Source organism: Megascapheus bottae, chromosome 2 (genome assembly GCF_031878675.1).
Source record: "Megascapheus bottae isolate mThoBot1 chromosome 2, mThoBot2.hap1, whole genome shotgun sequence".
NCBI lineage: Eukaryota > Metazoa > Chordata > Mammalia > Rodentia > Geomyidae > Megascapheus > Megascapheus bottae.
Genome location: NC_143510.1, coordinates 69,109,966 through 69,124,651, shown reverse-complemented (window position 1 = coordinate 69,124,651; position 14,686 = coordinate 69,109,966). Strand labels below are relative to the sequence as shown.

The window sequence follows — 14,686 nt, the reverse complement described above, 5'->3', positions numbered from 1 at the left end:
TTTAAACTGAAATTTTAACACAAGCTGACTCAAGTAATAACTATCATTAAAATTAACTTACGTTAACCATTGAACACACGATTTAAACTCCCTGTGTATTCTTTCCTCCCCAAGTAACATGAGATAATCATAGTAGAGATATCGTGTTTATTGACAATATTTAATTATTTAATAAATTGAAAAAAATACCTAGAAATATTGTAGGATTATTAGTAAAAAATGACCTTCATCTAGACCATACCCTAATTTTTTCAGTATCTGTTAAGAAAGGATCTCCAAAAATTAAAGAATAGGGCATCCAAAAGGGATTTCTACCCCAGCATACTTCAAATTTTTGCACAGGGATGAGAATTAATTTACATTTTTATAGCCACCAAATCAAAAAATAAATGGAGAACTCTACATTTCAGAGAAACCATGCAATACTTGTCTTTCTGAATCTGGCTTAAGAAATGAGAACTTTTTTTTTTCTTTTTCCATTGTGGGGCTTGAACTCTGGGCCTTGGCATTGACATTGAGCTCTTCAGCTCAAGGCTACCATCCTACCCTTTGAGCCACAGTGCCACTTCCCGTTTGGTGGTAAATTGGAGGTAAGAGTCTCACTGACTGGCTTTGAACCTCCATCCTCAGATCTCAAGCCTTCTGAGAAGCTAGAATTACAGGCAACAATGCTGTTTTTTACACCTCTCCCACCCCAACAGCCTGTATCTTCAGTGATCCTTCCTCATTCTTTTACTCTCAGGCTCCTGGCAAACACTAATTTACTTTCTTGCCCTATGGATTTCCTTACCCTGGACATTTTGCCTCACTGAAATCATGACATGTACAGTCATTTATGACTAGCTTATTTACTTCTTTTCTTCAGGATTCATTCATGAATGAGGAAACATCAATGCTTTATCTCTTCTTATTGTTAAGTACTGGTCTACTGTAAGGGAATATCAAGTTCATTTATTTGTTCCTCATCATGTGATGAAGATTTAAATTACACCCATTTATTGACTGCTATAAACATTCATTCTCATAGAAGCTTTTTGTATGAGCTTTTTCATTTCTCTGGGTAATATAGCCAAAAGAGAAATTGATTAATTGAATGGTTTCTTGAAATTTAACGCCTTGAGAAAATGACAAGCTGTTGTCCAGTGTAACTGTACTATTTTACAGTCATATAAGTCCTAATAAGTAAGAGCTCTATGCAAGCTTTTAAAATGAACAGTTGACTCCCAAAGATATTCTATCATCACTTCAATAAAATAAATTTACATCTTAATATCAATTTCCCAGAGATTAAAATACATCTGAAACATGTCTGTCTTCTAAGCTGTAAGCGGAGCTTTAGAGCTGAAGCTCAGTCTACTCATCTTTGTGTTCTTGGCAATCTGTGACACATGACAGTCACTTGCAAAATGATGAATAAAAAGTGGTCTGTGGATGCAGTCCATTTATTACTAGGAACTATCACTCTGTGCCTACTAAACAAGAGTTTCAGATTTCATGTAATAGAAGGGTGTTCTACTCTTCCCTCTAGTCTTCCCTATCTTGAGACTTCCTTTCCCCCTCAGACTAAAATTTTTTTAACAGAACCCTTTCCACTTGTTGAAATATGATTTCTTTTAGTCAAATAAAGTATTTCATGTGCATTTCATACTTCAGTAAAATAAGCTTACTTGCCATGTGTTTTCTTGGTGAGTTCATTAATATTTTATGTCTTATTTAATCAACTAACAGAGACAAAAAAAATCCAGGGATTATTCCCCACTGGCTTGAATCATGTTTAATGTTAATTCAGTATAGGAACTCAACATCTATGAATATTTCATCATGTTTAACCTCCAATTTCACCAGTATGGGAAAACATGAAAATCTAAGAGACTCTCTTATTACAAAAACTAGATGAAATACATAACATAGTTCTGAAAACAACAACAAAACCCCAACCATTAAAAATCAAAACCAAATGGCACTTTATATTCTTGAAGCTGGGGCATATTGAACTAGGATTTTATGGCTCCACATTCTGTTGAGAGCAGATGAGGAGACAAGATCAATAAGCTAGGAAGAAAGGAAAATGCAAGTCAAACTTTCATTGGGACACTCCACCTCAGTGCCGCAATGTGTTGATAGTTTGATGGGTGTGACTCTCTTGAGGTGAAGTGTGGGCTGGGACCCTAAATCTCTGTTTGATCAGAGAGAGCAACTAGTATGGGTCCCTGACATCTTGCTCAAGTCCAATGGAGAGTGTACATAATATAATTCTTTAGCAATACAAACTCAAAACCCAAGACAATAAGTTCCAGGACATGGATACTTTCCTGAGGTGGGGCAAAAGGGAGGGATAGAAGAATGTGCAGGGAATAGGTAGGTGTAGAATGCAGGCAAGTATGCATCGTGTTTACCACAGAATTGACAAAAAAAAATAAGGGAAGGGGTAGTGTAAAAGGGCAGGGCAAGTGAAGATTGTTGACGGAATGGCAGTGATCAAGATATATTACATACATACGTTGCTTTGTTAAATGACAAAAAAAATCCATACATAACCTAGAAATTAAGAAGAGTGGGATGGGGGATAGTGATCAAGAGGCATTGTGTTCATTATCTGCTCAGATGAATGGCAACTCCTTAGTATAACAACTTAATGAAAACTCAAAAAACCCAGCAAGGACTTGAAACCACTGCAAACTTGAAAACAAATACACCCACATGAATAGAGCAGGAAGACCCACCAGCTATTTGTGAGCTAAGGAGTTCAGAAAATATGCTCACCATAGTACTGCACTTCAAATGGATGGAGTTTCACATTTTTATTAGCCAATTTAAACATAAAGCCATCCTCAACTTACAGTTAATTGTGGAAGAAAGTACAGATTCTTTCAAAGTTGGATTCAACTGGAACCCCTACAAAGAAATGTATATCCAATTTTAAATCACAAGAAGAACTAAGTTTTCCTTGACTGTTGTCAGAAAGAAAAACAATGTGTGGAAAGGATAGAATTAAAGATGTTAAACATTCGCATAATACTCATGTATATTAATCTAAGTTGATTACAGAATAAACCAATGCATCTTTAATACAAGTGAAACACAAATTATCCTTTTAAAAGAAAGAAACCAGGCACCCGTGGTTCACGCCTATTATTCTAGCTGCTCAGAAGTCTCAGATCTGAGGATCATAATTTGAAGCCAGCCCGAGATGGAAAATCCTTGAGACTCATCTCTACTTAATCACAGAAAAATCCAGAAGTGATATGCTGGCTCAAATGGTAGAGTGCTTGCCTTGAGCAAAAGGAGCTAAGGGACAGTACCTAGACCAGAGTTCAAACCCCAGGCCTGGGGGATGAGGGGCAGCAAGAGTAAAACAGATAGTCTGTTTTAAGATTCATTATTCAAACACTTTATCAAAAATAAGATTTTAGTTCTGTTTATTTTTAAGTAAAAGTACTAATCCACTGTTGGGGCCTAGCCTCCATCCCTGAAGCCTGATTCTGGCTCAGCTGCAATTAAAGGGCTTTGACCAGGCATTCGGTCTTTTGCATACCTCTCTTAAGGCATCTCTCTCTTAAGGCATCTCTGTGTACGTGACTCGATTGAACCCCCCCGCAGTTTCGCGGGTCTCGCAGCAGCTCAAGTCTCGCGCGCTTTCCTGCACCTGTCCTGCCCACTACCTGAAAGCCCCACCCAGACCCTTAGTGGTAGCACAGAGGCCCTCTTCCTATTGGCTAGCTTCCCAGTGCCCACCTTCTCCTACCCTAACAGTATATAACTAATTGTCTGACGCAATAAAGGAGGAGAGCATCGGAGAGCATCAGAGAGACCGAGAGATCAGCAGAGAGATCTGATGCGCTTTCATGGTTAACACTGCTTCTGACTCAGCGTGGTTTTTTCTTCCCGGTGATTGGGGGAGGGCTGGGTCTTCGACACTTACCATCTCGCTTGGCTCCCGGGGGACTACAGGCTGGCCCTGTGTGTCCCTCCCCGTTCCCGTGTTGCTGCCCCGGAGAGGAGAGGAGCAACAATCCACAACCAACTTTGTTTACTTAACATATATAACATAATATTGCTTCTGTTTTAAAAATGTAGTACTACTGTGGGAGGAGCTGATAGTCCAGAGGCATGAAGAAGGTCAGCATTGGTGCTCAGATTTTACTAGATAGATTCAAGTGCTTGACTGACAATTTTCCACTTGAGTCTTACCCTCAGTTGACATTTTGCTGACTATCTTGAGGATGCACTTTTCTACATAGGGTGGCTACAAACCATGATCCCCTTGATTTCTTTTGAGACTGGCAGCTGTAAATTGTGATTTACATACAATTTTGTGGGTCATACTCATGTTGGAATTCAGGGGGCTTCACCATTTCTGGGAAGGTTCTCATACAGGAGAAGTAGGCCTCCAATCTTGTTTGGTTTGGGGTGGTTCGATTTGGGAGAGTCTCATTTTCTGCCAGCCTACATACATGGATGCAATTTGCTTATACTAGGATTCTTGCAGAAGCCCATGACATTGTATCTATTTCTTCATTGAGAAGAGGCCTTGTAAGCAGTTGGACCTCAACTGTCCTCGCACCACCATCTATGTAATCTCAATTTATGAGCAGCTAGAAATGTAGTCATGAGCCACTGCCTTATGGCAATTCATCCGCCTTGAACAATTTCTGATCACTGTATCTAAACCATCACAAATTTGGCACACTTTTGTTACTTTGTCAAGAAATCTGACTTTCATTAGAGAACATTCCTTTTCCCTTCCCTCTAGACAACCACTAACATATGTTCTATTTCTGTGGATTGTGGACATTTCACATTAATGTAATGATACAGCTTGTGTGTTGTGGTTGGTTCCTTTTCCTTTTGATTATTTCAGCTTCTCATATCAGTTTTTAGATTCTTTTAATTTTATTCTTTTTTATTTACCTCATATTATTTTTAGCATTTCATTCTGCATTAGTGATATATAACTGGTAAATAATAAATATCACATAATAAATGTACACATTTGGTGTATACAGTGATGTGCCATCACCACAATTTAGGTGAAAACCATGTCACTCCTCTCCAGGTGTTTTGTATGTCTCAAGGTATAACTGACAGTATGATTAGTAGGTTAGTACCAAGGGAAGAAAGGTACAAAGTGTTGGCAATGTTGTTGAGAAAGAACTCACCAATATTATTGGTAATAATAATGAAAAATGGTGGGGCTACTGCAGAAAACAATAGAAAGTTTCTTTAAAAATCTTAAAAGAACTATGTACTATATGACACAGCAGTCCCATATCTAGATATGTAGGTGAAATCACTTAAACTTAGTTGGTAAAAATACACACTCATTGTAACATTATTGACTATTTACTATTTAATGGATAAAAGCTTACAGCTATAAAAGATTATACATTCCAGAGGGATCTATTGTATAACATAGTGTTTCTAATTAGCAGCTACAATGTTTTGAAAATGGTTAAGTGGGTAGGTTTCATGTGAAGTATTCTTATAATAAAGAGCATAAAGCAAAAAAGAAAAGAAATGACACATTTTAAAACCCACTCTAAAGCTGTTGCACATCTGAGCCTGCCATTTTTAAAGTATAATGAATGTTGGTACTATGAACATTCATGTACAATTTTCTGTTTGGAAATAAACTTGAATTTTGGGGGATATGTACATGGAAGTGGGAATGCTGGGTTGTATGATTTCCAAGTTGAATATTTTTCGTACTTTTAGACTGATTTCAAAACATTTTATATAATCACCCTCAATGTGAAATCTACACCTCTAGCCAATGCTGTTTTCATATTTTATAATCCTAGAGGAAATGAAAAGATACTTTACTGTGTTTTCCTTTCATGCTGTTTTGATGGCCAGTGATGCTGGACATCTCATTACTTATTGTTTGTATATCTTTGTATAATTAATCCTATACTTGGTTTCAAACTGATCAATTTGCCTTTTTATTATATAATTTATACTCATTTTTATATATCCTAGATATAACCCCCTGCAAGATATATAATTTGAAAAAGGAAACTGTATAATCTTTAACTTTCTTGATCATTTGACTTCATCCAGGAGCTGGTGGTTTGCATGTGTAATCCTAGGCCATAGCTAGGAAACTGATCTGAGAATTGAGGTTCCAAGCCTGCCTCGGCAGCCAAGTTCCCATGACTTCAAACGAACCATTCAAAAACAAGAAATGGGGCTTTTGCTGAAAGTGGTGAAACACTAGCCTTGAGCAAAAAAAATGTCAGGAACAGTTCCCAGACCCTGAGATCGAGCCCCACAACTGCCAAAAAAATAAATGTTAAAGTGTCAAAGTTAACTTTGGTAGTAGAGTAGTTTGAATTGTCAGTAAAGGATCACAGACAGGAAAAATGGCAGCATCGATATTTGTTTCCTTATATGATTTCAAATTTATTCTTTACATAATTTAGAAGCTGGAGATCAGGGTACAAATACTAACTAGTTTTGATTAAATCACTTACAGATGGTCTTCATCTCTCTGGTTTTTAATTGTCCGAGAGTGTTTGGGTCACTTCTTATGTAGAAAAAGACTAATTTTATCATGATAGCCCTTCTATCCAGATCTCCAAAGCCGGACTACAAGTATGCTGTCTTTAGAGATGGTGTTTCAATACAAACAGCATACTCTTCTTTTTGCATTCTTGAGCACATCTAAGAAATTACTAAATATAAGATCATGAAATTTATTCTTATTTTATTCTAAGTTATTTAGATTCTTCTTTACAGAGAGGTATATATGCACTGTGTCTATGCAACTATGTCTTAGATGTAATTCCATCTTTTCCATCAGTGCCTGTATCATAATGTCTGAAAACATTTACATACTCTTCAAGGTATTAGTCATCCATTAACAATCTATAGACTCAATTAAAAATCAATATGTCAATTTATTAGTTATAACAATAGAATTGTTAAGGAGAACTGGTGTCTAGAACACAGTAACATTTTAAAATCCCACGGATGACTTGATTATCCTAAAAATATTATAATTCATGAACTTGTACATTATAGTACTTGAGTATTTAGTGGCCCTGTGTCAGTCAGTTTGTGGGAATAATGCCATTGTTGCATATGCTATCTCTACCACATTTCCCACTCAAATACATTTCTTAGGCTAGAACACTCTTTTAGAGAAAGTATACTTTGAAGAGAGAGGGAAAGTTAATTTTTTTATTATTTGTTTTCTGTTGCTGGATGCCATCACTCTTGACAAATCCTCCTTTAACTCTCCATTAGTGTGACATGCTAGGACATTAAGTATTATTCTCTGAGTCATGCTCCTCAATGGTACATAGTGAATTTCTCTAGGGTTGAACAACATGTTTTGTTATGCATGACAATTTTATAGTACCCACTATAGCATTTTAACTTAGTGAATACCCAACAAGGCACAATCCCAAATACTGCTAGTTATATAATTATAATTCTGTTGATTGCTGGAGAGTCATGATTTGATTATGTTTTGTTTTGTTTAGCATTAGAGCTTTGTAGGGAGATTTAAATATTCAGCTTGAATGCTATTTTGTGTGTCTGGGACTGTTTGCCACAGCAGGTATTACCTAACCAGATGTTAAAGCCACTCAAATTAATACACTGCACCTTGTCAAACATGCCTCCTGCTTTACCCTGTCAGAGCTGCTGAAAATTGGCTTTTCCTGCCAACATAGTTTTGTGTTGGCAAGCATTCAGCACTGACATGTCTTTGCCACAATGCTTCCTGAGCCAGGTGATATTACAAATATCCTTAAAATGTTCCTTTATAGTAAGTTTCAAGTGAGTCCACTGCCAAAAAAGCAAAAATGCATATTAAATACCAGTAAAAGCAAACCATTCTTTCCTTCCTTGTCCTTTCATGATTCAGGATCAAGGACAAGGTCGGTATAGAACTAGCAGGCTTCATTCTTCTGTTAGATTCCTTTCTGATGATTTTGCTCTCTCTTATTTCATGCACTTGATTCAAGAGCAGGTCTCACAAAGTATTTTTATTTGTAAAAGGGAAGTGCAGTGGGTGGAAGGGAAGGTAAACTTGGAGTAGGTAAGTTGGTTCTAACCCATTGTGTTGATTTCCAGAGAGAAAAAAGGTACTCAAAGTTAGAGTAAGAGCCCAAAGAGACTTCATTCAGCCTGGTCTATCCTGCATATGTACGTGAGAGAATGAATAAGAGGTTTTGGACTGTAAGCTTGGTTGCTGGACAGACTCGTCACTAGGGATCACTAAAAACTCCTCTTCATATGTATTTTATGGCATCATTAAGTTTAAGAATTAAACTCAAAGATTCATGGCCAAGGGCACTGTCTTTTTTATTGTATTTTGTTGTTGGGATAATGTACATAGAGGTTACAGGTATGACATAGAAAGAATTTTCTCCAAATTCCTATTTTATAGACATTAATATTATAGAGTATTATGTTTTTTAGATAATAATAATCAAAATCTTTGATTAGCAAGAATTTAGTGGGTGCAGAATAACAAAAGTGTACTTGCAGAAATGTGCTGAATATTTTCATTGTATCACATTGATGTCCATTATGATAGTCTAGTAATGGCAAAATACTCTGCTGTCTATTTTTATTGTTACTCCTAAGGACAGACAAATTCTTCTATCTGGGTTATAATTAAGATCATTATTATGACCTTTTAAAGCAGAAGGGTAATAGGTAGCATAGTATTTTTGGAAGTGAGGCTCAAATATGTAACTCTCAGTTTATATTTCAGATATCATTAATGCCAAAAAGTGCATGCTTTGTTATGCCTTAAATATCAAATATTAAAGCAGGTTACATCAGCCTAATACAGTCTGCAATGTGGGGGGATAAAACAACATTTTATGTACAGATTTTTAAAAATCAAAGAGAAAATATATTTTGCCCAGAGTTTAAGTTTCACTTTCATTCCAATTTGGGCAACCTTACTCAGCCAGTTCTGTGAAAATTCTAAAAGTCCAGTTGTGCTTGTCAAATCGTATTAGTTCTATAAGCCATTTTACCTTCAAGCTGTCTTGCCCAGGGCTGACCAGAAGACATGGCTGTTTCACACAGTAATTCTGGATGACAGCTTTCCCTGGGCTTATGTGGGTCTAGAAGACAATTATAGAATCAGAGGTCATTAGCAACACATTTGATTATGTAACTTAATAATGCAAAAATGAAATCTTAAATATTTAAAATGGTCCTATGATGGCATAACAATTTTTTTGTTTCCAAGTTACCTATTTTCTAAATTGGAATTTGGGGATCTTATGAGATCATGGTATCTCTTGTATAGCCATGAATAGATATAAAATTTAGGGAAGAATTTTTAATTGTAAATAGAAGAAACTAGAAAATATAGTAATTAGGGAAAATATTGCCTAAGAAACTAATTATAAAGAATATTTTGAACTGGTTAATTTGTCTAACTTAAATGTTAGGTAGTCAAATCAGCATGCTTCCATTCTATACTCTCTTCTGAGTACTATTTTGGATTTGCTAAATGGTTGCACAGTAATGTAGTTGGTGGTACTTACTGAAGCTGAATGCCAATCCATTTTTAATTTTTTATCTTCCTTCCCAAACAGCTTTTTTTCACGCTTGTTTAACCAACACTTATTCAGATACATGGCTGCAGAAATAAGACAAGCACATTCAGTCATTAAATGGTGATATTAGAGAAAGCAAGTTTAATTGTAAGGTAAAGATGGCTCAATGTGTCAGAAGTCTCTCTTGGACTGTGTGATATCACTGACATGAAATTTCAAGGTTAAATTTCTTTTTGTTATGAAACTCCTCTTGGCTTGCTTTCCTGAAGTACGTATTCACATAATAAATCAAGGTTTTCCAAGCTTTTAATAGATAGGAAAATATACTTTAGCCTCCAAATAAAGACTCCTCAAGTTTGTGAGGCATTATGAAATGAGTCAGGGGAGTTAGTTTCTTTTCGTCTCTTAACCTAACAGTTAATGATGATTGCTCAGGCGGAGAGAAGCGATGAATGGAGAAAGGAAGTTCTCAACTCCTGTTTCTTTTCTTCTCCTGCAGAGATTACCTGACAGGACAGAAGGAAACAATTGAGTAAATCTTTATTTTGACTATCTGTTTTCTGCTTCAAGAATAACACATTCATTAATTTTGCATTAAAATTGATTAAAGGCTATGTGTTGAAATGAGGACCATGAGCTCAAGCCCAACTTGGGCTACTTTCCTTAAGTTTTTGTTTTGTTTTGTTTTGTTTTTGTCAGTTGTGGGGCTTGAACTCTGGTCCTGAGTGGTGTCCCTGAGCTCTTCAGCTCAAGGACACTTCCCTACCTACCCTTGAGATATAGCTCTACTTCTGTTTTTCTGGTGGTTAATTGGAGATAAGAGTCTCATGGACTTTAGTGCATAGGTTGGCTCTGAACTGCAATCCTCAGATCTCAACCTGAGTAGCTAAGATTGCAGGCGTGAACCACCATGCCCAGACATTCATTAGTTTTGATACTGTCTCAAAACTAATATGTGTATGTATGTATTATTTACATATATATGTGTGTGTACATATGCATGCATATATGTAAATATGCACATGTGTGTATACACACAAATACACATGCATACATGTATACAGAAACATGTGTATATGTGTGTACATATCTATCCACCTCACTCCAGTTAGAATGGCCATGATCAAGAAATCTATAACAGATTTTGTGTCAAAAGGACATTACATGGCTAGAAAAGGCTTATCTACCTATTTGTCTAGATTATTGTAGAGATTTTTTTAGCTTCACAAAGTACATTAAAAACAACAATCTCAAAGATAAATCTCTTGTTTCCATTGCTTAGAGTTCATTTCATTTAGTCTCATCCTATATGACCTTATGTGCATAGCTTTTGAGCTATTGTGATCCTCTGCTAGGAGAGTCCCGATTATTAGAAATGAGGGAAACCATTGAGTCTATGTTCCTTTAGGTCTGGCTTATTTCACTTAATATGATTTTTTGGCAAGTCTTTCCATCCTTATGAGTGGGGTGATGTCACTCTTCCTGATGGCAGCATAGAATTCCAATGGTACAAATACCATATCATCTTGATCCATTCATCTACTGAGGGGCATCTGGGTTGGTTCGATATCCTAGATATGGTAAGTGATGCTGCAATGAACATCGCTGTGCTCATAGCTCTATTATGCCCTTGTTTCTGCCCATTTGGGTAAAAGTCAAGGAGTGGGATTTCTGCGTTGTAGGGTAGCTCCATGTTTAGTCTTTGGAGGAAACACAATACTGCTTTCCAAGGAGGTAGAAGCAGTTTACACTCCCAACGAACAGGGTAGTGGTGATCTCTCCTGGCCACATTCCCACCAGCATCTGTTGTTACTAGATTTTATTGTTGTTGTAAAGATTTTTGACAATAGGATAATGAAAGGAGAAGTTGGGAACTAAAAAAGAAAAATCATTCATAATTTTAAAAAATTCTTAAATTAGCTTTTCTTTCAAAAAAATAGGTAATCCATACAGACTCAGATATATGTGGTTTTTATATCAGAATGTTGTTAAATATATAACCTTGATTTATATGGTTTTAAGTCAATATTATGGTGTAAGAGTGTAAGATTATTTTAAATGCCAAGGCATTAATAATAAACAATACAAAAATGTATTTGTTAATTCTTTTCTCAATCTAAACTGTATAATATATGGTGTTTAAGGCTTTTAGAGAAGGATTTACTCCTTTTACTTGTTTATTTCTATTCTCCACTTAAATAATATGGTCAGAGAGTTTCACCAACCTTTAAGAAAGTAGCAATCAGGGGAATATATATTCATCAATCAGGGTAGAGAAATGCAACAATGCAGTCTTTTATCTAGAGTCTAATCCCTGGTTTACATGTTGAAGTCTTTCAAGTACCTACTGCACTGGTGCCATTCAGAGAAACTCAGCAAAATAAATGGTTTGAAGCAAACAACAACAAATAATTAAATTCTCAATCTTTTTCACTTTATCACATTCGTCTTACTCATTTAGATTTTTACAGAATTTCCTTTGATGGAGGTTTGCTCTTCCAATTCCACCTTCTCTATTTCTTTTTGATTTTGTATCTTCTAAGAGTACCTTTTAACTTGGAACTAAGTTACTCCAAATATTTAAGTATTTGGTAAACATTGATGTTACTATTGAGACTACTGAAAATCACTTTACAGGGTTTTATGATGATATGGATATGTTTACTACTTTTTATTTAAACAATATTTGTTTATAACTTGTAATGGAGAAGTAGCTGAAAAAGTCCCGATATTGAGTAATTTTTTGTGTGCCTAAATGAATTATATAATGGTAAAAATATCTAATTCCATTTGGGTAAAAAAGATATTGAATATTCATTTAAAATGTCATTAAGTAAAAGAAAATGGGTTGTTCCAGAACATACAATATATTTGGTTACCATGTAACTTGTTTTTAATTATTATAAAAAATTAAATGCATTAATTAAATGCCTACCATGCCTGAAACGCATAATATAATAGTAAATATATTGTGCCAACATGAAATTGAACTTTTCTGAAATACTAACGAATATACAGAAGAAAACCATTGATGTTACTGAATTTTTGATACCTCATTACTTTATACATGGCAGGTACATTCTCTTCTTCACTTTGCTATGCAAGTAAATCTTCTAATCTCTAAAAAACATACATTTTTAGGATTTTACAGTATGTTGATAATTTAGTATGCTATCTTTGAATATTGATGGATTTGATTCAATGTGTAAATTTTGAAAGTTGTTAATAAAAATAGCCAAAAAATTATTCTAAAAATATGTTTTTATATTAACGATCAATACAATATAATATTTTAAACATACTTTATAGAGGCAGTAAAACACCATATTGCAATGACATGCATATAATAAATATCATGGATTAGTAATATTGACAGTACAACCAAGTTGTTTTAATAGTAGTAGATGAATCCTATAATTTTCAACAATAGGCATTTTAGATATTATTATCTAGAAAATGTTTTCAAATATTTTTATTCCTTTTCCAGGAATTTGCTGCATTGACAAAAGAACTGAATGCCTGCAGAGAACAACTTCTAGAGAAAGAAGAAGAGATCTCTGAACTTAAAGCTGAAAGAAATAACACACGAGTAAGTATAAGGCCTCCTCTTAGAATTCATTCTATACAAAATTCAGTATATGCATGTTAACAGACATTGAAAATGTTAGGTTAATACAGTCTATTGCTTTAAATAAAAAGGAGGAATGAACATACTAAAAACTCAAAATGAAAAGGCCAGGAAACATAAATTATAGTTTCAGCTTTTAAATCAGTAGGTTGCCTTATAAAATGTCCTTATTTCTTATGGCCTTTATTGGTTTGCACAAAGAAAAGATGCATTTCAATAATGATTTCAAGCTTTCAAATGCATTGGAGAAAAACAATACCTCAGAAGCCAGAAATGGGCAAAGAAAGAGAACTTTCAGAGAGGAGGGAGTTTAAATGATGGGATACTCTGATAGGACATGGTAGATTTTGGTACACACTTCTTCACAGTAAAGAACTTACTGAAAAACACAAGAAAAAAGATGTTTAAGAGAGAAAACTATCAAACAGCCCCAGCAGCAGAACATTTAGCTAGCATAGAATATGAAAAGCCCTGAGTTCATTCACCAGTACTGAAAAAACAGAACAAACAAAGGCCTACCATTTATGTTTCAGATTTCCTTCAAAGCGATTTGCAAGTGTTATGGTTGAATGTCACTCAGAAATTTCTAATTTCTGCTATTGGAAATTCTTGTATTTTAACAGTCAGATTGTATAGCATGTGATAATCAGTTTTCTATCCCAGATACTATATTTCTTAGTTCAAAAATAAGGTTACCAAGTTTTATTAAATATGTAAGTTATCACATTATTCATAAATAAATTATAAATTCTTTTTTTGCTAAAGGAAGATAGAAATCACTTTGTGTGGACAGCTGTTCAATTTAAGTATTAAGCAGAGAAAAAGTTTAAGTGTTATACCTATAAAGATCAATACTGAGAAAATAAAACACATTTTGTGGTCTAATCATTTTATGCTTGGCAATATAGAATACTATAAAAATACAAATAAATGCTCTATAAACGGTGAAGATATCTCTCTACTAAGAGATACTATGCATAATGGCATAATGGCATTTAAGTTCAATGTATGTGGTTATGTATCCCATCACATGTGTGGTAGAGAATTCACATGGGTGATTATGAAATGCTTTTTATTGAGGAAGTGAGGGGCTAGTCACACAGACTGCCTCAGATCTTTCTAAGCGCAGTTTAGATACTGTTCACAGGTATCAGATGACTATTAATATTACATACCATTGCAAAGGCAAAGGCTTTGATTTCTGCTGCGACATTTCTTCTGCTCTCTTCTAGTATTTTATGTATACTTACTATCCATAGGTTAACAATCTCTGATGAAAGAAGCTAAACATAAAATAGGAGAATAAAACTGAGAAGGGAAGAATGTCCATACCTTTGGACATATTTCCAATGAATCACCATATTTAACACTCAGTAGTCACATACTAGAGTTTCCTGCTGGTAATCCCAGCAACCTGGAAAGCTGCAAATGGTAGGACTGCAATTTAAGGTCATCCTGGGTTGAAAAGTAGGTGCGACTTCAACTCAATATAAGGAAGCAGGATACAGTGGTATGTATCTATCATAGC

The 14,686-nt window shown here is 35.0% G+C and overlaps 1 protein-coding gene across 16 annotated transcripts in view; it reads left to right on the top strand.

Moving 5' to 3' along the window:
• Positions 1-14,686, top strand: part of Ppfia2 (PPFI scaffold protein A2) — a 295,042-nt gene that overhangs the window by 154,485 nt on the left and 125,871 nt on the right. For all 16 annotated transcript variants that reach the window (XM_090328326.1, XM_090328325.1, XM_090328319.1 and 13 more), the window contains one exon: positions 13,018-13,119. In XM_090328326.1, the coding sequence (XP_090184452.1) occupies positions 13,018-13,119 (102 nt within the window). The remainder of the gene's footprint in view (positions 1-13,017; positions 13,120-14,686) is intronic.